The sequence below is a fragment of the Aotus nancymaae genome, unplaced genomic scaffold (assembly GCF_030222135.1).
Source record: "Aotus nancymaae isolate 86718 unplaced genomic scaffold, 86718_ANA_hifiasm-v0.15.2.pri h1tg000058l, whole genome shotgun sequence".
Lineage (NCBI taxonomy): Eukaryota > Metazoa > Chordata > Mammalia > Primates > Aotidae > Aotus > Aotus nancymaae.
In genome coordinates, this window is record NW_026988472.1 from 39,363,732 (window position 1) to 39,385,814 (window position 22,083).

Consider the following 22,083-nt stretch of genomic DNA (forward strand, 5'->3'; position numbering starts at 1 on the left):
CATACCCTTGTATTTTTAGTGGAGATGGGATTTCGCCATGTTGGCCAGCCTGGTCTTGAAGTCCTGACCTCAGGTGATCTGCCCGTCCTGACCTCCCAAAGTGCTGGGATTTCAGGTGCGAGCCACTGTACCTGGCTGATTATTCTTTTTAAATATTTTGAATGTAAAATGTGTAGACATTGTGATGTACAAATCTCAGCTGAGAATATGCCAGTTAGTTTAGGCATTCTCCTATTGGTGAGTGTTTAGGTTGCTTCTAGTTTGGATTTGTACAACCAAAGAAGCTCTGAACATTTGCAATTTGCAAGTCTTTTTGTGAACCAATGTTTTTATTCCTCTTAAGTAAATACCTACAAGTAGAATGGCTGGATCAAAGGGTTATGTGTGTGTTGAAATATATCAGAAACTTCCAACCCTTTTTCTGAAGTGGTTGTACCATTTTATATTCCTAGCACCCATGCCTGACAGTTTCAGTGGCTTCACATCATCTCCAACACTGTATTATCAATTTTGTCAATTTTGGCCTTCTCATAAGGGTTGTGGTGGTTTCTCCTAACAGTTTTAATTTGCCTTTCCCTCATGATTAATGATGTTGAATACCTCTCCATGTGCTTTTTGGACATGGAGATATCTTCCTTTGTGAGGTGTCCATTCTAGCCATTGACCTATCTAATTGGTTTGTCTGTCATCTTATTATTGAATTATGAGAGATTTTTATATATTTTGGGTTTAAGTGCTTTGTCAGAAATATATATTGTGAATATTTGCTTCCAGAGTGTGGCTAGCTCTTCATGTACATAATGGTGGCTTAAAAAATATATATATATATGTGTGTATACATGCACACACACTTTATTGCACTTTAGGTTCTGGGGTACATGTGCAGAACGTGCAGGATTGTTGCATAGGTACATACATGGCAATGTGGTTTGCTGCCTCCATCCCCATCACCTATATCTGGCATTTCTCCCCATGTTATCCCTCTGTCGCTCCCCTAGTTTTCCCCCACAGACCTCAGTGTGTGATGTTCCCCTCCCTGTGTCCATGTGTTCTTATTGTTCAACACCCACCTATGAGTGAGAACATGCCGTGCTTGATTTTCTGTTCTTGTGTCAGTTTGCTGAGAATGGTGGCTTTTGATGAGTAGAAGCTCTTTGTTTTAATGAAGTCTAATCTAGAATATTATTACTTTATGGTTGTCGGCTGTATCTTCCTTAAGGTTGCAGTTGTGCAGATACTCTTTTTATGTGTTCTTCCAAAAACTTCGTTATTTCAGATTTTACACTTAGGTCTGTGATTCATCTTAAATGAAGTTTGACACAGGTGCCTCTTGACAAACTGAGCCTGACACCTTAAACACATGGGACGCCTCTCAATGAGTGCCCCCAGGCACTTTGAGTCCGGAAGGCAGGACTACTACTGCCTCCTTTTCATCTCATTATCCAGGAAAGTACAGGAAGTGCAGGTTGTCCTTGACACAGTGGCCTTCCTGCCTTCCAGAACAAAAACTTCCACCAGAGACCTGTAATGAAACCTTCTCAACATGTCTTCTATCCTTGTGTCCCACTGGCCCTGGTGGTACAAGTGGTGATGGAGAAAGAACATTCGCTTTATTGGCCGAGTTTGGATTTCTACCTTCTCTTTTACTGACTGTGCGAGCTTGGGTAACTTACTTATTATCTCTGAGCCTCATTTAAAAAGATTCCTGTGTAGAGATTCAAACTCTATGCCTTGAACTCAGTAAGTGCTCAATAAATGTCAGCACTCTCTCACCTGCACCACTCCCCTCGACCCCCACCAATAAACATACCAGAACCCCAGTGTAGAATGAAATGTGCTTTGTGAAATGATAAATTGCTGAACCCCAGTGTGTGAATTTTTTCACTAAGTATTAGGTTAATGTTTCCATAATTTAGACTAGTTTATTGGAATAACTACATTATGAAATATACATGCCAAAGCTTGCATTTATGTTTAAATTAATGGTATCGATCAATAGCTATATATTTCCATTTATCACATTTCATTTGTTAGTATATATTCTTTTTATACATTATTTAAAAGCAACAAAGTTATATAGTAAAATAAAAAATGTAGGGCTCAGATCCTCTGGGCAGTTATCATGTAATGGGGTTGCCTTATACACCTAGAGTTTGGAAGGAAAGAAATTTTGAGGTTGAAGATTTCATTCTAACTCCATTCCTTGTCCTGTGCAGAGGAACTCAAACTTTTGCCATTGGATTTTGAGGTGTTTTGTCAGGTAGTAGTAGTAATCAGAACAGAAAAATATATCTCTGCATCTTACTGACAGTGCTTACTAATGCACCAGAATGTCCTAATGCCAGCCATGTCACATCAGCCCGGTTCTAGCCATACCAGATGCCTTGTAAGGCCATTAAGGTTGAGGGTAAAAGAAGCAGAATAAATGGGACAAAAAGGAAATGGAAATTGTTGATACTGTAAAGGTGGTCCATTGGTCTCCAGTAAATCCCACCAAATATGGTCGAGCTGGAAGCAAAGACCATTTTGATGTTCACAGTGACCGTTGGATTGTCATTGGCTCTCACAAGGCTAAAGTTTCAACACTTGTTAGATGGGTTTATTTTTTTAAAATGTGTTATCTGGGCCAGATGTGGTGGCTTATGCCTGTAATCCCAGCCCTTTGGGAGGCCGAGGCGGGTGGATTACTTCAGGTCAGGAGTTTGAGACCAGCCTGACCAGCATGGTAAAACCCCATTTCCACTAAAAAGACAAAAATTAGCCAGCTATGGTGGTGCATGCCTGTAATCCCAGCTGCTCAGGAGGCTGAGGCAGGAGAATCGCCTGAACCTGGGAGGCAGAGGTTGCAGTGAGCCGAGATCACGCCACTGCACTCCAGCCTGGGCAACAGTGAGATTCTGTCTCCGAAAAAAAAAGCGTTACCTATCCTGAGAATGGGAATGCTGCAGCCAATGAACTTACCATTCCTAAGAAGCAAATAGATAAGTTTTGTAAAGCACTCTGGCTATGGAGTGCTTGATGCAGATCATAAACTATGCACATCCTTTCTCAAAGGACCACCTACAAAAAAAGAAATTGGTACATGAAAAGAAAAAGGAAATTAGAAGGGGTAAGGACCAAGCAACATGGCCCGGTATCCGGCAAGAGTCACCACTCCCTCAGGCTATAGGGACAGATACTGCTGAGGAAGCATAGAGCACAAAGTGGGTGAAATTGGCAGTCAGGCCGAAGTCCGGATGCTTAGTGATGATCTCTAAGGACCTGCTGATTTTCTTAAGGAGAGAGTGTATTATTGTGGGAGGAGTATTCATACAGGCGATGGTTCTCTCCAGCCGACTGACATTCAACTGAACGAGACAATTGGAGAACAAATTAAGAAATGCAGGAGCTACTTACTGTGATTTTGTCACTGCAACAGGAAAGCTCAGCGGTACTCTTGTCAGGGTCTACGGCGTGTGGCTGCAGTACATCAAACTCTGCACAACTCTAGAATTGTGCACAGTTTGAAGGTGATGTGTGACATGGACCTTTTGAAAGAAGAGGTTGTTATCTGCTGGTCAGAAAAGGCTTCTCAGAATATGTCTCCAAAAATCTTGCTACAGAGAGTCATGTCAAAGCGCTCCTTTAGAAAAGGGTTGAGGAAAACTGAAAAGGAATCTTCAGATGATGAAGATGAAAATATTGGGATGGTGGCCGGGCATGGTGGCTTAAGCCTGTAATCCCAGCAATTTGGGAGGCTGAGGCAGGTGGATCCTTTGAGGTCAGGAGGTCAAGACCAGCCTGGCCAACATGGTGAAACCCTGTCTCTCCTAAAAATACAAAAAATTAGCCCGGCGTGGTGGTGCACATCTATAGTCCCAGCTATTCAGAAGGCTGAGGCACAAGAATCGCTTGAAGCTGGGAGATGGAGGTTGCAGTGACCTGAGATCATGCCACTGTACTCCAGCCTGGGCAACAGAGCGAGACTCCATGTCAAAAAAAAAAAAAAAAAAAATCAGGGTGGGTGTTCACAGGCTTCCAGGGAACCCAGAGCTGAAACTGTGAAGTGTGGCAGCAAGGATAATGATGATGATGATAAAAATACTCATGTATTTTTATTTTATTTTTTTTTTAGAGATAGGGTCTTGCTCTGTCGCCTAAGCTGGAGTGTAGTGGCACGATCATAGCTCAGTGCATCCGCGAAGTCCTGGGCTCAAGCGATCCTCTTGTCTCAGCCTCCCAAGTAGCAATATTGATAGCTTTTAAAGTGATGAATGCAGTCTAGCTTGCGGTTATCATGCTGCATATTTTTTCTGCATTGTCAGCTGGAAGAACAATATGTGCAAAAGATAAAATGGCTAAATTCATGCTATACTCTATATTGCAAATGTTTCGTGGTGAGTGGTCTGAAATTAAGCCCAATGAGTCCATCCATCTTAGTGAGTAAAACATAGTTGGCTTATATATGCTGAATTTCTTTTGGAAAAATTGGTAGTGAACACATGTTAATCACACACAGTTAAAAAAAGAGATTTATTTTCATTCTTACAAAAAAATTTGATACTGGGAAGCAAAAGATAGGAGGCCAGGTAGATTATTGATGTCCTCACGCTTCCTGTCCTTCCTCCTAGTTAAAACCGGATCCCCCAGGCAAGAGGACCCACCTGCTGTGACAATTGTTAAGGACCTGCTGATGTCCTGACACTGAATTGGTATATTGGCTCCGCCTTATGAGATTGGAAAATAAGATTCAAGTGACACTTCAGGCTGGGCACCGTGGCTCATGCCTGTAATCCCAGCACTTTAGGAGGCCGAGGTGGGCGGATCACTTGAGGTCAGGAGTTGAAGACCAGCCTGGCCAACATGGGGAAACTCATGTCTAATAAAAGTACAAAAACTAGCTGGGCATGGTGGTACATGCCTGTAATTCCAGCTACTCGGGAGGCTGAGGCAGAAGAATCACTTGAACCCAGGAGGCAGAGGTTGCAGTGAGCCGAGCTCGCACCATTTCACTCCAGTCTGGGCAACAGAGGAACACTCCATCTCAAAAAAAAAAACAAAAAAGAAAGGACGCTTCACAACTTTCTTCATTGACTTGACCTGAAGTATGTTGGAAATAAGCAGCAGTGGAGAAGTAAGATCTAAATTATGGTAGGAGTTAAGAGAAGTGCCTTCTGTCCAGTACATCTGGGCTTTTTTTTTTTTAAGGTAGCTTTCAGGTGACTAGTGTTGTCATATGTCCAATCTGATTTTTGTTTTAAAGTCTTTGGCCGAAAACTTGTAAAATCTAGCGCTTTTCATTTAGACAAAGCCAGTCTTATTTACTTTCATAATTTCTCTTTTTCTGCAGGGAGTTAGATAGGCTTAAGGATAACCTGGTATGAATTTAAAGACTGGCATGAGCCAGTACAATCACAGAATTACTATATGGTAAATCATTTGCCATCGTATCACTTTGTTGACTAATACTTTGCTTCAGAAATCAGATGCTTTTAACCACACTAGAAAATTACAGTTTTATGTATTACCCATAAAACATTTAGCAAAAATAGTATTCAAGTTAGTGTTCAAAAGTTTTTAATGAACTAAAGTCCTATGCATCATTCATCTTTCTTATTTGTTACCAGCATGTTTCAAGGTCCTTGTAATTGACCTCATGCTTGAGATCATTGTAACTGGTTATTAAATTACATTCACTTTTCTGCTAAGCATAGATTACAACTGGAACATTGGCTTTTTGCAATCCTTGATGTAGTGTGTGTGTGTGTGTGTGTGTGTGTGTGTGTGTCTCTCTCTCTCTCTCTCTCTCTCAGTCTCACTCACTCACTCTCACTCTCTTTCTCACTCTTACTCTTACAAAGACAGAGTCTCATTATGTTGCCCAGACTGGACTTGAACTCCTAGGCTCAAGTGATCCCCTTGCCTCAGCCTCCAGAGTAACTGGGACTCTAGGCACACGCCACCATGCCTGGTATCGCTTCTTAAAGTTTGCTAAACCAAGATAGGTAGGGTGGTTGTGTGTGCCTGCCTCAGGCTCAGAGAAGATGGTTTATACGATATGTGTTTTTTTCCCTGAAGCTGGCCTGCATCAGTAGGAACTGGAAGGTAATGGTTGCTAGGAGCACAGGGTGTATTTGGGAAGGAAAATCTGAATTTTATCTCTTCCTTTTTACTTGTGATCTTTTTGCTTAAGATTTAGCCTGATATATAAATTTGTTTTGCCCCCAGGTAGTTCAGTTTTACAGAGTGTGTCAGGAATGTACTGAGCCTCATCAGGGTGTTGGGGAACACAGGACTTGGGGTTGGAAAAGCTGATTTTGAGCCCTGACTCTTTCATGCTCTCATTGAGTGACCTTGGGTGAGTCTATTAACCTCTCAGCACTTCATTTTTCTACCTGTGAAGTAAAGCCAGTACCTGCCCTGCCTGCCTGCTAGGGTTCTGAAATTCAACTGAGATGTCCGTGAAAGTGTTTTGTAAATGGCAAAGCATGTGACCACAGTGATGATGAAAGCTTTTAGGTAATTGGTGCTCTCTTTAAGGGATAAAGCCCTTTTATCTTTGTATAGAATAAAAGTTCCGATCTGGTGTTTTATCACAATTAACATTTATAAGTCAAATGCTAAATTCATGTCTTAGAAATTCTGAAAGTAAGCCATACTGTTTTGGTATAAATCCTCAAAGTGAACTTGGTCTACTGGCCTGAGTGACAGATGTCAGGCAAAAATTCCAGCTTTAGATTTGAGGCAGTTTTCCTATTGAACATGCATTGCTCAGAATGTTGTTTTTTTTTGAGTAGCAGTATTAATATGTTCCCTTTTCATTGACAATGAAAAGTCTCCCAGTCCTTGGTAGAGAGGCCAATGGGTCCCAGCACAGAATGTTGAGAAGGCAAAGGAAGGGAGAAACTCATGTCACTTGATCAAAATGGAATCTTCCTGGCAACAAGTTCCTCTGCCAAGTTCAAGGTTGCCTGTGAAAATGGGCTGCATGACTTCAGGGCTGCTGTCCCTAACCCTCCCTTCTGCCCCTTTCTGTGACTCCCCTTAGAGTCAAGATAACACACCACTGCAACTGAGTAAATTAGATATTCTGCCTATAGGATCGCTTCCTGGACACTTACTTATCTACATTAAAAATTGTTTCATATATATGAAACAATGTTTTTGTTATAAACAAGTTAGATGACTCCCCTTTATCTGTTTCTATTTGCTTCCTTGCCTTTATGGACTAATTATAACAGTCACCATGGCCTTGAAATTATTATCTATGTTTCTACTTTTTCATAGCATCACTATGAAACATATAATTTTTTTTTCTCTTGAGACAGAGTTTTGCTCTTGTTGCCAAGGCTGGAGTGCAGTGGCGCGATCTTGGCTCACTGCAACCTCCACCTCCCAGATTCAAGTGATTCTCCTGTCTCAGCCTCCTGAGTAGCTGAGATTACAGGTGCCTGCCACCACACCCAGCTGATTTTTTGTATTTTTAGTAGAGACAGGGTTTCGCCATGTTGAGCAGGCTGGTCTTGAACTCCTGACCTCAGGTGATCTGCCCACCTCAGCCTCCCAAAGTGTTGGGATTACAGGTATGAGCCACCGTGCCCAGCCTCAAACATAATTTTTAATGTAGATAAGTAAGAGTCCAGGAAGCAATCCTATAGGCAGAATGGCTAATTTACTCAGCTACAGTGGCATGTTATCTTGACTCTAAGCAAATGGGGAGTGGAATTATCCATTTGAGAGAAACTGATTAGGCTGGGTTGTAGAGAGTTTCCTCAGCATAGATGTGGGTCCTTTCATTACTAGGTGACCTCTAAAGGGTAAATTAGACTCTGAGAATCTTCTGCTAAAAAAACAAACAAACAAAAACCCCTCATGATTCTTTAAAAATATTTTTAGGTGAAACATTGATACTACTTTCAGTTCTCATCTTTTAGTGATATACCCTGAAATGCTGAGGGATGAAATGAAACGACATGGTGTCTGGTAGGATTTATTTCAACATAACACAGTGGGGAGGGGTGGACGTTGCGGATGGTTGTAAAGATGAAACAAAGCCGGCCTTGAGTTGATCCTTGTTGAGGTGGGAGGTATGGAGATTTCATTATACTATTCTATCTACTTTTAATGTGTATTTATAGTTCTGCATAATATAATGCTTTTAAAAGCCCAGGAGCAGTGGCTCACACCTGTAATCCTAGCACTTTAAGAGACCGAGGCAGGAGGATTGCTTGAGCCCAAGAGTTCAAGACCACTCTGAGCAACATAGTGAGACCCCATCTCTGTTAAAAAAATAAATAAATAAATAAATAATAAATAGCCAGGTGCGGTGGCCCATGCCTGTAATCCCAGCAATTTGGGAGGCTGAGGCAGGTGGATCACTTGAGGTTAGGAGTTCAAGACCAGCCTGGCCAACATGGTGAAACCCTGTCTCTACTAAAAATACAAAAAAATTAGCCGGGCATGGTGGCGCACGCCTGTAGTTCCAACTACTCAGGAGGCTGAGGCACAAGAATTGTTGGAGCCTGGGAGGTGGAGGTTGCAGTGAGCCGAGATCATAACAGTGCACTCCAGCCTGTGCAACAGAGTGAGGCTCTGTCTCAAAAACAAATAAATAATTAAATAAGTAAGTAAATAAAAATAAAAAGTTAAAAAACTCAACCATAGGTTTCCCATTGCCTCAAGTTAGGTCCAGCCCTCCCCCTCCAGGCTCATTTTCTGGGGTGTTCTGGCCCCAGTAAGTGATCTGTGGGTGGCCTTCACACTTACACCCTGGCTTTCCAGTGTCCCCTTGCACTAGCTGGCTTCTCTTCCTGCACCGCTCTTTCCTTCCCTTTCATCCCCCGCATCCTCATCCCATTTGCCTGCCTAACTCTTACAGAGTCTTGGGTCATGGACAATACCCCTTCCTCTAGGCCTTCCGTGACTGCCCTCTTCCCAAGTGTGGATTATGTACCCTCCTGTGAGTGCTCTGTTCACTGTGTTTCCCTCATTTTGGTCGCCCTCACGGTTATCCTAACCATCCCCTTTCTTCTGGTTACCCACATTCTATTGTAGTTGGTTTTTTCTTTTGAGAGAAGGGATTATTCCCTGTTGACACTTCTATCCCTGGTACCCAGCACAATCCTGCCATACAGCAGGCAATCCATAAATAAAGAATAAAAGGCCCACTCTGGGGCTTAGTGGCACTTGGCCTCAGGTTCCCAGCACCTCTGTACAGAGCCCGCAGTGTCTGGTGCTGATGTGCCGCCTGCCTGTCTTCTTGTTTCTTCATGCCCTTGTCAACTGGCCTCTTCTGTCCCATTGGGATTTTCAGTGACTTTCTAGTAGTCACAGCAGTGTGAGCGTGAGTTTGACACTACATTCCTATATCTGTACTGCACGTGGTGAAGAGCTCCCATCGAACTTGGAACTCTTACGTCCTTTAGAATATTTTGAGTTTTGAAATGGTGCCCCATACTACTAGGTATAATTTAAACATGCTCATTATTCAAGGAATAAGTTGCTCTTCTGTTTTGCATAGGTCTCTATTACAGGATGCAACTCCAGGGTGCATTTTATTTATTTTTTTTATTTTTTGAGACAGGGTCTTACTCTGTCACTTACGCTGGAAAGCAGTGGCATGATCATGGCTCACTTCAGCCTCTACCTCCCAGGCTCAAACTCTCCTCCCACCTCATCCTCCCAAGTAGCTGGGACTGCAGGCACACACCACCACACCCAGCTCATTTTTGGTATTTTTTGTAGAGGCTTCCTAAAGTGTTGGGATTACACTGCGCCCAGCCAGGGCACAGTTTATATTGTCAAGTTGATGGTGGGCATGTGAGCCAGGCGCTATGACAGGACTGCTTATTGCAGCAGTTTGAAATAGGAAAATGAATACAAATCTGCCATACAACAGAATTCTATACAGAAGCAAAAATGCATGAACTGGACCTAGATGTACAAATTGGCTGAATGCCACCAAAAAATAGAGAATATATACAATGCAATATCATTTATATGAAGTCTAAAGACATGCAAAATTGAGCAATATACTGTTAAGGAATATATATGTATATGTATACACACACACACACATATATATATATATATCTCTGCCTCCCAGGTTCAAGCGATTCTCCTGCCTAGGCATTTTTATAATATGCCTATACACGCCTGTACATATTGTCTTAGTTTGTTTGGACTGCTATAACATAATACCTTAGCCTGGGCATGGCTTCTAAACAACAGAAACTTATTTATTTATTTAAAGACAGAGTTCACGCTGTTGCCCAGGCTGGAGTGTAGTGGCATGATCTCACTTCACTGCAACCTCCGCCTCCTGGGCTCACACGATTCTCCTGCCTCAGCCTCTGGAGTAGCTGGGATTACAGGCACCTGCCACCATGCCCAGCTAATTTATGTATTTTTCATAAAGAGGGGGTTTCACCGTGTTGGCCAGACTGGTCTTGAGCTCCTGACCTCAGGTGATCCACAGCTTGCCACAGTGCTGGTATTACAGGCGTGAGCCACTGTACCCGGCCAGAAATTTATGTCTCATAATTATGGACACTAGGAAGTCCAAGATCAAGGCAGATTCAGTGTCTGGTGAGGACCTACTTTCTAGTTCATAGATGGGACCTTCTCTCTGTGTCCTGGAATGATGAAAGGGGGAAGGCAGCTCTCCGTGGTCTCTTTTATAAGGGTCCTAATCCAATTTACAAGGGCTTCATCCTCATTATCTAATCACCTCCCAAAGGCCTCATCTTCAGGTACCATCATATTGGGGGTTAGGTTTCAACATATGAACCTTGAGGAGACATAAACGTTTATTCTATAGCACACATACATGCATGGAACTGATAAATACATAGATGAGGATAGAAGTGTTCTCTGGGCAAGAGGGAGGAGATGTAATCAGGGAGGGGCATGTGGGGCCCTGAGAGTGCAGGTAACCCTCTGACTTGGGCTGTGCAGTAGGTGCGTGGTTTCTCATTGCATTATACTTTATGCCTCATATATAAGCTAAATATATTCTTCGGATGTATGATATGTCATAATAAAAATAGCATTAAAAATCCATCAGCAAGTTCTAAGTGAGGTTACATTCTCAGCACTTTGAAGAAGAAAGAGGATTAAAAAAAAATTCTTACTGCATTTCTTCCACAGTTCATAGGGTAATTTTAATCAAATCATTCCTTACTTTACCTAAAAGGCTGATGGCAGAAATATACATTGCTATAGCTCCCCACTGGTGATCACCAGTGAGTAGATGAAGTAGACAGATCATCTCCCCTAATCCTGTCATCTCCTTGTTCATTACAGATGTTGCTGTGGTAGACATGAGTGATGTCTCCAGACAGCCTTCTCTCTTCTACCATCTTGGAGTCCGAGAAAGCTTTGATATGGCCAATAACGTGATCTTGTACCATGACACCGATGCCGACACTGCTCTCTCCTTGAAGGTAAAGGGTATTGTTCTCCTTCTCCTGAGTACTTCTTTTTGGGAAAGCAGAATTATATGTCTAGCTGAAAAGCTACTGTAGCACAGAAAGTTGGAGAAAAACAAAGACTTGCTTGTGCAATTATTTCCTTCCCATCACAGGTTCTAGTTCATACAGATGACTTCCTGACCACTTTGTGAGCATCTGTGCTACAGTCATATGTTTGCAGGCAACTTGGGCATTTCCAGGCTCATTAGGGAAATGAAGGCAAACACTTCTGTTAGCTTCCATTGAAGCAGACACACTGTTCTGAATTCCTTCATGAGCAATCGGATCCAAACCTACACATAAAAAGCAGTTCTCAACTTGGATAATAATATGAAGACATTGAACAGTTACCGAAATGGACAGAATATTTTAGCATAGACACGATTGGTCTTTGATGTTATTTCCCCCAATCTGAAAGCAAAGCAAAACTGAAAACTTGTGTGTTCCTGCACAACTCATTCATTGTTAAGAATTTTTAAAATGTATTTTTGCAAGTTTGAGACAAGCTTTTTTGGATAGCGTAGTATTTTTTAAAAATCCTTATATTCGTATAATGGAAATGTTTAACATGAGTTATTCCAAATTCAATGGATATTGGTATCATTGAATATTTTAGTCAGAAAATCCTGGCCTATATTAAATCATTTTAGAAATAATGGATTAGTTTGTTTACAGCAATGCTTCTCAGCCTTGAGTGCACTTCAGAATTACTGGGAGAGCTTGTAAATATCCCCATGCCTAGCCCCACCCAAAACCAATTACATCACAATCTCAGGGATGGGGGCGGGACCCAGCTCGGAGAGTTTTTTTAACCTCCCAAATGTGCAACCAGGGGTGAGAACCGATGGTTTGGAGAGTCAGCCTTCACAGACGTTATTTCTAAAGGTTCAGTTCCGTCAGTATTAAAAATCAGTGGTAGATAATAGTACAAATTTATGCCGAAGTTGGACATTTTCATTGTGTTTCTTGAGATTTAATATTAACTAGATTTTCTGGGTTGTGTAAGGATTTGAGATTATTTCCTGGTAGAAATGCCACCTGCTTGAGATGTGTAACTTGTATGTACTCAACATCACATATACTTTACCTAGATATGTATTCAGTAATTATAGCAAAATACGTATTTTAAGAAGTCATTCAAATGACAGTGAAAGAAGAAACTTTTATTAGTGTACTTTACATTGTAGAATAATTTCCCCAGGGCTAGAAACCAATGTAAACTACATTAGATATTTAGATACTGACTTTTTCTTTTACTGATTTTCACCAAGGTAGCTATGCTTAGGAATATTTAGAACTTAGCAAGTATGAAAGATATAGATAATTAACCTATATTTTGATGAGAAACATGAAATTATAATGTGTTTTTTTTCCCAATTTAGGACAGTTGTTTCTTCAACTGTGCCTTAGCAAAGCCCTCTGGAAAGTTCTGTGGACTAGATATTTTAATTTTTAATGATACAGAAAAATATTTCCTAAAATGGAAATGGGTAGTCAGTTATATCTAATACCAGAAGAAGCAGTTTGTACTTGTTATCAGGAAATAAAAATCTCAGGATATGTAACACATGTTACAGGGCAGCTGTCTAACTATGCTTTCTCCCCTGGAAATAGTGGTTGTCAGTGTATAAATGAGACAGTCAAGGGGTGCCTAACTATCGCACTAAATTTACTGACTAACACTAACATTGTCGTCATTGAACTTGAAGATTCCTAGACAGTTGTAGTGAGGCGTCAGGAATTCTACCACCAACATCCCTTCTGTAGGTAGGCTGACTGTGGTGTGGCCTTCATGTTGATTGATTCAAAAAATGGTTCCATCAGGGATAGCATGTTGCCTTCCAGGCCTTTCCTTGCCATTGCTGACATTCTTCTCTGGAAAGGCGAGGCGCAAGGCACTGAGCCCCCCAAACTTGAAGCTCAAAATATCTTTTGGGCAAAAACACTGGCACTGTTCTGGGGAAATCCTTAAAAGCATAAATGCCCTCTAATAGTCCCACAGGCTAACCAGTGGTGATCAATTTTCTTTGGAACATGGGTGTTGCAATTCAGAGGTTCATTCTGTTAGCAGCTTTTGGAGTGGGAGGTTTCACATGATTAATTCTTGCTCTATAGAGGGGAATGCTGGCTAACGCTTATGGAAATTAACTGTTTTTAAAAAAAGCTATATTTATCTTTTCTTTTTCTTTTCAGGACATGGTAACTCAAAAAAACACAGTAAGTATTATATTTTCAGAATTTTATTTCTGAAATTAAATGTAAATGTCAATTCGTAAAATGCTTGCCTGAAAATCGCCCAGGTAGCAAGATGACTTGTAATCATGCCTGTGGGTTCTGTTTCTAAGGAGGACAGCTAGAAATCTCCCTATGCCTCAACCTGCCAGCTAGCCCCAGGCCCTACTCAGCCATCAAGTGTGTGGGCCAGAAGGCAAGGCCAGGCAAGAACGTGTGTGTTCTTCATTACCCACTAGGACTTTGAGCCGGCATCTTCTGGGTGATTCCTTGTGAGCTGGGTCGATGTTCCATGGACCACCAAGAATCTTTTTGCTGGAGTCAGTACCTTCCTCTCTCCAAGCAGAGTTTCCCTAATGATGGAGGAACGTGAACTTGTATCCCAGTTAATATGGGGCACAAGTTCCTTGCCACAAACTGGAAAGAAGTGGGATGGAATTCTACTTGCTTCTGTCCCATTTATGTACTGAGGTCTCCTGATTTGGCTCAAAAGTTCTTGAAATTACATAGTTTTATTGCCACGTTGGTTTGAATAGTATAATGAAATCACCACCCTAAAAATGTTTTTAAAAGATCTTGGCCTTGGAAATGATGCTAAGATGATTGTATACCTTTGAATGCACCCCATGCTGCCCATCCCTCCAGACCTATGGCATTGTGGTTTGAGAAACCATGACCTAGACACGGGACAGGCCCTTGGTCCCTCTCCTTGGAGCCTTAGTCTCCTTCCTGCTAGCCCTTCTAGAAGGAGCAGGCCTGCAGACTCTTCCTATTCCAGTTGGTGTTCCTAGGAGAGGGAGAAAGGGCCCAGGAGGCAAAGGTCTTCTCAGGGCGCCCTCTGCAGAAGGTCTCAACCTGCAGCTTGGGGGCCCAGACTTCCCCAGGACCCTGACAGAGCTCCCCACCTGACACAGAAGTTCCAGAAACAAAGCAAGTGGTATAGTGCACAGGATTACTATTGGAGCATGAATTTTACAGGCAGGCCTGGAAGATAAGGCATCGGGTGGTTTTAGGTTCCTTTTGGAAAAGAAATGGGATCATATGTGACTTTCTTTTGCCCATTTACATGCTGATGTTGTCTACCTGTGAGAGTCTTTCCTATTCTTCCTAGACCTTGATTTTTTTTTTTTTTTTTTTTTGAGGCAGTCTCTCTCTGTCGGCCAGGCTGGAGTGCAGTGGTGCAATCTTGGCTCACTGCAATCTCTGCCTCCTAGGCTCAAGCAATTCTCCCGCCTCAGCCTGCCGAGTAGGGATTACAGGCACCCGGCTAATTTTTGTATTTTTAGTAGAGACAGGGTTTCGCCATGTTGGCCAGGCTAGTCTCGAATTTCTGACCTCAAGTGATCTGCCAACCTTGGCCTCTCAAAGTGCTGGGATTTACAGGCGTCAGCCGCCACACCTGGCCTTGATTTTTAAAATTACCTAATTTGTGGAAAATGGGGAAGAAGTCCAAGGAGACTGGGCCTGGGGCCCAGGAGGTGCAGTTGTAGCTGCAGGCCTGTCTCTACGTAACACTGGGCAGTCGGTCATTCCACCTCTGCCTAGGCCTCAGGATCCTCAGCAGTAAAATGAGAAATGTTGAACTGTGCTATTTTGTTCATTGATGCCTTCCAGCCCTCAACATCTGTGGTTCCATATTTGCTATACAAGCAAGAAGATGTAACCTGGATTTAATGCAAGAGATGGCTATGAAATGCTGATTCCTTAAAACAGCACGAGTTACACTGAGGCAAGGGGCAAGAAGGCAACTTGTTTTCTTTCTCCATTCCTGACTGTTGCATGCTTCAGCACTCAGAAATATTCTGTCCTCCCGGAGACTTGGTGTCATGCTGTTACAGTTCCACTGCATACCTCCCTTCTGGTGCATTCTCCCTCCTCCCAAACACCCAGGAATTCCTTAACATCCTTGGTAATTCCAAGCATACTTCGGCACTGTTCTTTCTTTTTTTTTTTTTTTTTGTATGTTATTAAAATTTTATTGCTAATAATTTTCAGTTTTAATTAATAAGCATTTAATATTCAGCATTATGATACCCATATTTGAAGTGTAATTTCCCCTTGCTTAAATTACTTTTCAGTGCCCACCAATACTGTCTTACAACACTAGAAATTTCATACTATGGTACACAAATGATGGCAAATTTAGGATAAGATGTGTGGATTCAAGTTGTAGACGTCAGTGCACTTGGCACTGATTCATCTTAGGGCTGATCACTGTTAGCAGAATACTACAGTTTGTTATTCCTGTTTTGCTGAGGGGCAGCACGTTCAGAGCATGGGGTTTGCACACAGAACTCCAGTCTCCTGTGTTGCTAGTTTTCTCTCTTTAAGATCCCAGACTCTTCAGTCAGCTTCTCTTGCTATGTAGAATTAAATGGATGTTGGAAAGCTGTCACTATTTATTCTTACAGGACTTCTTTAGAAGGTGAGAAGAGCTTCTGCCCAGGAAGCTAGTTTGGCCAAAGGACTTCATGCATGAGAAGTCTGAGCACATTCACAGGTCCTTGGAGCTGTTAGCACCTGTCTGTGAGCAACCCTCGATCTTTGCTCTCTTCTGGTCCATGCTTTATTTTCTTTTCTTTTTCTTTTTCTTTTTTTTTTTTGGCTTTTTTTTTTAATTGTGTTTTAGGTTTTGGGGTACATGTGAAGAACATGCAAGATTGCATAGGTACACACATGGCAGTGTGATTTGCTGCCTTCCTCCCCTTCACCTATATCTGGCATTTCTCCCCATGCTATCTCTCCCCACCTCCCCACCCCCCGGCACTGTTCTTTCTAGGTATTTTGTTTGGTTTTTAGGAATAACCTTACTCTAAGGCAGTGGTCCCCAGCCTTTTCATTACCAGGGACCGGTTTCATGGAAGACAATTTTTCCACAGAGCAGAAGTGGGAGATGGTTTTAGAAAACTGTTCCACCTCACATCATCAAGCATTAGATTGATGCTCATAAGGAGCATGCAGCCTAGATCCCTCGCATGCGCAGTTCACAATAGGGTTTGCGCTCCTATAAGAATCTAATGCCACCAATGATCTGACGGGAGGTGGAGTTCAGGCAGTCATGCTGGCTCACCCATGGCTCACCTCCTGCTATGTGGCCTGGTTCCTAACAGGCCACTGACTGGTACCGGTCCATGGTCTGGGAGTTGGGGACTCCTGTTCTAAAGGATTTGGCAGCTAATCTCTTTGCTGTATTTGGCATTATGTTAGAATTTGGTGCCCAGTATTGGTTGTCATGCTTGGTGAGATATGACAATTTAGAGCACTCAGAAGAATAAAAAAGGATCCCAGGTGATGTGACGAGTGGAAAATTGTACCTAAGAGGAAAAGCTAAAGGGAACTAAGCCTTGAGAGGGACCATTAGTAGTCATCTTCAAATGCGATCCTCTTTCTGAAAGTAAAGAGATGTTTACTTTTTCCACTCCAGATGGGATGGAAGTAGGGTAAACAGAAAAATGGTTTGGGTCAGCAGAATGGACATCTTGCAACTAATGGTGATTAAACATTAAAATAGGGGCTGGGTGCAGTGGCTCATGCCTGTAGTCCTAGCACTTTGAGAAGCCGAGGTGGGTGGATCATCTAAGGTCAGGAGTTCAAGACCAACCTGGCCAACATGGCAAAACCCCATCTCTGCTAAAAATACAAAAATTAGCCAGGCATGGTGGTGTATGCCTATAATCCCAGCTACTCAGGAGGCTGAAGCAGGAGAACTGCTTGAACTCAGGAGGTTGAAGCGAGTTGAGATCACCCCACTGCACTCCAGCCTGGGCGACAGAGTGAGACTCTGTCTCAAAAACAAACAAAAAACCATTAAAATACAATGTCACAGTAAATTGGGTGGCTTCTAAGGAGAATTTGCTCGTTTGTCCCCTCCATGTGGACTGGGGTAACCCTGGAATCAGACACCTGGATCATCTGACCCCAGAGATTCCGAGAGAAAATCTGATGGAATTGTGGGTTTGTGATCATTTTGGAAAGATTTTTATTCAAACACACACACACACAGTCACAGTTAGTGAGTGGTAAATTCTTGTGAATAAGGAGTACAAATTAGATGCCATACCCTGAACATGTAGCCAGATGTTTGAAATGATTTATGAACATGTGAAAACCAAGGTGCTTTGAGATCTCTTTTCAGGGAGTCATTTGATATTTCGAAAATTGTACTTTTACCCAGAAAGGGAGATGGAAAAATGAAAAAATAATAACATTAAAATTGTGCTTGATGATGTGCTTCATTTGGCAGCAGAATGGGCACATTTGTCTCCATTTCTTTTTCTTTTTAGATGGAGTCTTGCTCTATAGCCCAGGCTGGAGTGCAGAGGCATGATCTTGGCTCACTGCAACTTTTGCCTCCCAGGTTCAAGTGATTCTCCTGCCTCAGCCTCCTGAGTGCCTGGGACTACAGGCATGTGCCACCATGACCAGCCAAGTTTTGTATTTTTTTTTTTTTTTTCAGTAGAGGCAGCGTTTCACCATGTTGGCCAGGCTGATCTCAAACTCCTGGCCTCAGGTGATCACCTGCCTTGGCCTCCCAAAGTGTTGGGATTACAGGCCACATTGCCCGGACATCTGTCTCCATTTCTAGAAGAAGTTGATTTGCACGGATGCCGAGGCCAGGAAGCTAATCTTCAGGCTTCAGAGTGGACCACCTGCAGCTCTTCTGGGCCTCTTGCTCTTTGGAAACATGCTAACAGTTTTTGTGCTCACCTCTTGATCAGATGATGCTCATATTCTTGTGTTCTGGTTTTGTTTTGTTTTTTGAAATGCTTTATGTAGGTATAATTTACATACCATAAAATGTACCTAGTTTAAGCACACACAATTCAATGACTTTTAATAAATGACAGAATTGTGCAGCCAGTTGTGGGTTGTTTACCACAATCTAGTTTTAGAGCATTTCCCTGACCCCAAAATGATTATTTGCTGACAATCTCTCGGCCCACACCCAGCCCCAGGCAACTGCCAATCTGTTTTTTGTCTTATAGATTTGCCTTTTCAAGACTTTTCACGTGAAAGGAACCATACAATACGTGGTGTTTAGCATCTGGCTTCTATCACTTAGGATGATGTTTTTGAAGTTCATCCATGACGTTGCATGGATCAGTAGTTCTTTCCTTTTTATTACTGAATTACCGTATTCTACTGCATAGATTTTGCACATTTTATCTATCCATTCCCTAGTAGGTGGACATTTGGATCGTTTCCACTTTCTGGCCGTTAGGAATAATGCCACTGTGAACATTCAAGTACAAATCTTTGTGTGGGCGCATGTTTTTATTCCTCTTGGATACATACCTAGGAACGGAATTGCCAAGTCACATTGTAAATATAGCCTTTTTTTTTTTTTAAACTTGAATCTCACTCTGTTGCTCAGGCTGGAGTGCAGTGGTGCTATCTCAGCTCACTGCAACTTCTGCCTCCTGGGTTCAAGCGATTCTCCTGCCTCAGCCTCCCAAGTAGCTGTGATTACAGGCATCTGCAACCACACCTAGCTAAGTTTTTTTGTATTTTTATTAGAGACGGGGTTTCACCATGTTGGACAGGCTTGTCTCGAACTCCTGACCTCAAGTGATCCGCCTGTCTCAGCCTCCCAAAGTGCTGGGATTACAGGCATTAGCCACTGTGCCCAGGCAGTAAATATACCTTTAACTTCTTAAGGAACTGTCAAAATAATCCAAAGTGGCTGTACTATTTTACATTTCCAGCAGCAATGGGACGTCCAGTTTCTTCACATCCTCGCCGATACTTGGTGTCATCTGTCTTTTTATTATAGCCATTCTAGTGAGTATGAAATGATACATGCGTGTAGTTTTAGTTTGCATTTCCCTAGTGGCTAATGATGTTGAGCATCTTTTCATGTGCTGGTTAGTCACTCATAGTCGTCTTTGGTGAAATGTCTATTCAAATCTTTTGCCCATTTAAAATTGGGCTGTGTTGTTATTACAAAGCTGTGTAAGAGTTCTCTATACATTTTGGAAGCAAGGCTCTTATTAGAGGTTTTATCAGTTATTTCTTTTATGGATCATGTTTTTGGTGTTGTATCTGTGAACTCTTAGCCCAAACCAAGGTCATGAAGTATGACTATGTTTTCTTTTAAAATTTTTATAGTTTTAGCTCTTACGTTTAGGTCTCTGATCCATTTTGAGTTCATTTTTGTGTTTGGTACGCGGTAGATGTCCAGCTTCATTCTTGCACATTTGGATAGCTAGTTGTCCCAGCACTGTTTCTTAAAAAAAAAAAAAACTATCTTGTCATCTTTGAGTCGTATTGCCACCCTTGTCAAAATCAATTGACTGTATATGTAAGGGTTTATTTTTGGACTCTCAATATTATATTCCATTGATATATGTGTCTACTCTTGTAGCACCCTGGTTTAAAACTTTTTTTTTTTTTTTTTGAGACAAGGTCTTAGTCTGTCACTCAGGCTGGAGTGCAGTGGTGTGATCACAGCTCACTACAGCTTTGCCCTCCCCTGGCGCAGGTAATTCTCCCACCTCAATCTCACAAGTACCTGGAATTATAGGCATGTGCCACCCTGCCTAGCTAATTTTTCTTTTGTAGAGATGGGTTTTTGCCATGTTGCCCAGGCTGATCTCAAACTCCTGACCTCAGGTGATCCACCTGCCTCGGCCTCCCAAAGTATTGGGACTACGGGTGCAAGCCACCACACCTGGCCTGCCCCTGGCCCTTTAAAAAAAAAAAAAATATATATATATATATATATTTATGAATGACAGGGTCTTACTCTGTCAGCCTGGCTAGGGTGCAGTAGTGTGATCACAGCTCACTGCAGTCTGCACTATTTTGATTACTATAGCTTTGTAGTAATTTTTGAAATTGGGAAATGTGAATCCTCTTTGTTCTTTTTCAACATTGTTTTGGCCATTTGGGGCCCTTTGAAGTTCCATATGAGTTTGAAGATCAGCTTTTTCATTTCTGGGGGAAAAAAAGCCATTGAATGTTGATAAAGATTACATTGTATCTGTGAATTGCTTGGGCGATATTGACATCTTAACAGTTTTAAGTCTACTAATCCATGAATGTGGGATGTCTTTCCATTTATTTAGATCTTCTTTAATTTATTTCAGCATTATTGTTTAGTTTTTAGTATACAAATCTTGCACTTTCTCGGTTACACTTACTCCTGTGTATTATTCTTTTGGATACTCTTGTGAATGGAATTGTTTTCTTAATTTCCTTTTCAGGATTGACTTTAAAAAAAATACCTGTCACAGAAATTTTTAACACTACATTTCACTTCATATTTCAGTATTTGATTGAGTTGAAAATGTAATTGACTTTTTGGTCGGAGTTCTATAAAAATGGCTTCTGTTTTTTCCTGTATTATTTTCATCCATTTTAATTCTTACCCTATTTTATGCTGCTTTGGAGATGACAGAGATAGCCACTTTCAGCAGTTTATCAGTTTAGAAAACATGTTTATGTAGTGACAGATCAAGGTTGAGCCTTTATGAAAGTAAAAGAGTGAAAAAAAACAGCCAACCTCAAGGCTACTTTATCTGTTTAACCTTGGAACTTCTTAGTACTTTGCCACTAGTGTACATGGTCCATAGGCATTGCATAGCTTCATTTGTTTTAATTTTCCTTAGCAAGGGTAATCATACCTTCATCTTTACAGCTTATTTTGCAGGTTGATTTCCTTTAGACCCAGACTCTGAGGCTGAGGTTGGGGTACAGGAGGTTTATTAAGGGATGCCTTTGGGATGGCTGCTGGGGAAGGGGGAGTAAAAGAAGCAGGACTGGCCAGAGGGACACATGCAGCTGAGATACAGGCTCCATGACAGCCTTGGCTGACCACATCCGGAGGGAGGTCTGGAGCTGAAATGGCCTTTCTGAGTTGTCTTGGGTTGGGATGAAATGGCCAGGCCTCTATGTTCCTCCGTTTGTCCTGCTTCACTGAAAGGAATGTAGTTTGGATGAGATACTCTCTGGAATTGAGGCAGTTCAGAAGGGACTAACGGTAAGGGGCTGCTAGTTAGAGCGCTCTCAGCAACTAGGGCAACACATCCTTCCTTGAAGCAGGAGTTCTGGGTAGCATACCTGAGCTGAGTGTCCACTGCATTATAATTATTTCATTTGAGAAATGTGTGTATGTATGTGTGTCATATATAACCCAAGACTAAGAAACACATTTCCCAGGCTTAGAGGCACAGCCATAATTTTTTCCACTGAATTGGTGGGTAAATTACCTGAAAGCTGTGCATAGTGTTGCTAGAGATGCACCATGGAGACATGCACCTTCTCTGTCTGCCAGGAGAATTACTGGGAGAAAACAAGGTGTTCTACCCAGTACTTGCAGAAGGAATTGTTAAAAGTACATTGGACTTTATTTTCATTTGTCATGTCCTAAAGCCAGAGTTCACAGTTGTTTTTTTAAAAA

General features: G+C 41.9%; 1 protein-coding gene across 2 annotated transcripts in view; it reads left to right on the forward strand.

Moving 5' to 3' along the window:
• The window catches only part of MAP3K15 (mitogen-activated protein kinase kinase kinase 15), a 149,306-nt gene that overhangs the window by 12,727 nt on the left and 114,496 nt on the right, over positions 1–22,083 (forward strand). Inside the window, exons 1-3 of one of the 2 annotated variants that reach the window (XM_012434070.3) lie at positions 8,014–8,066; positions 11,284–11,423; positions 13,644–13,667. In XM_012434070.3, coding sequence (XP_012289493.1) covers positions 11,301–11,423; positions 13,644–13,667 — 147 coding nt within the window. In that variant the 5' untranslated portion in view covers positions 8,014–8,066; positions 11,284–11,300. Of the gene's footprint in view, positions 1–8,013; positions 8,067–11,283; positions 11,424–13,643; positions 13,668–22,083 lie in introns of those variants that run through there. The other variant, XM_064364478.1, reaches the window with a different exon arrangement.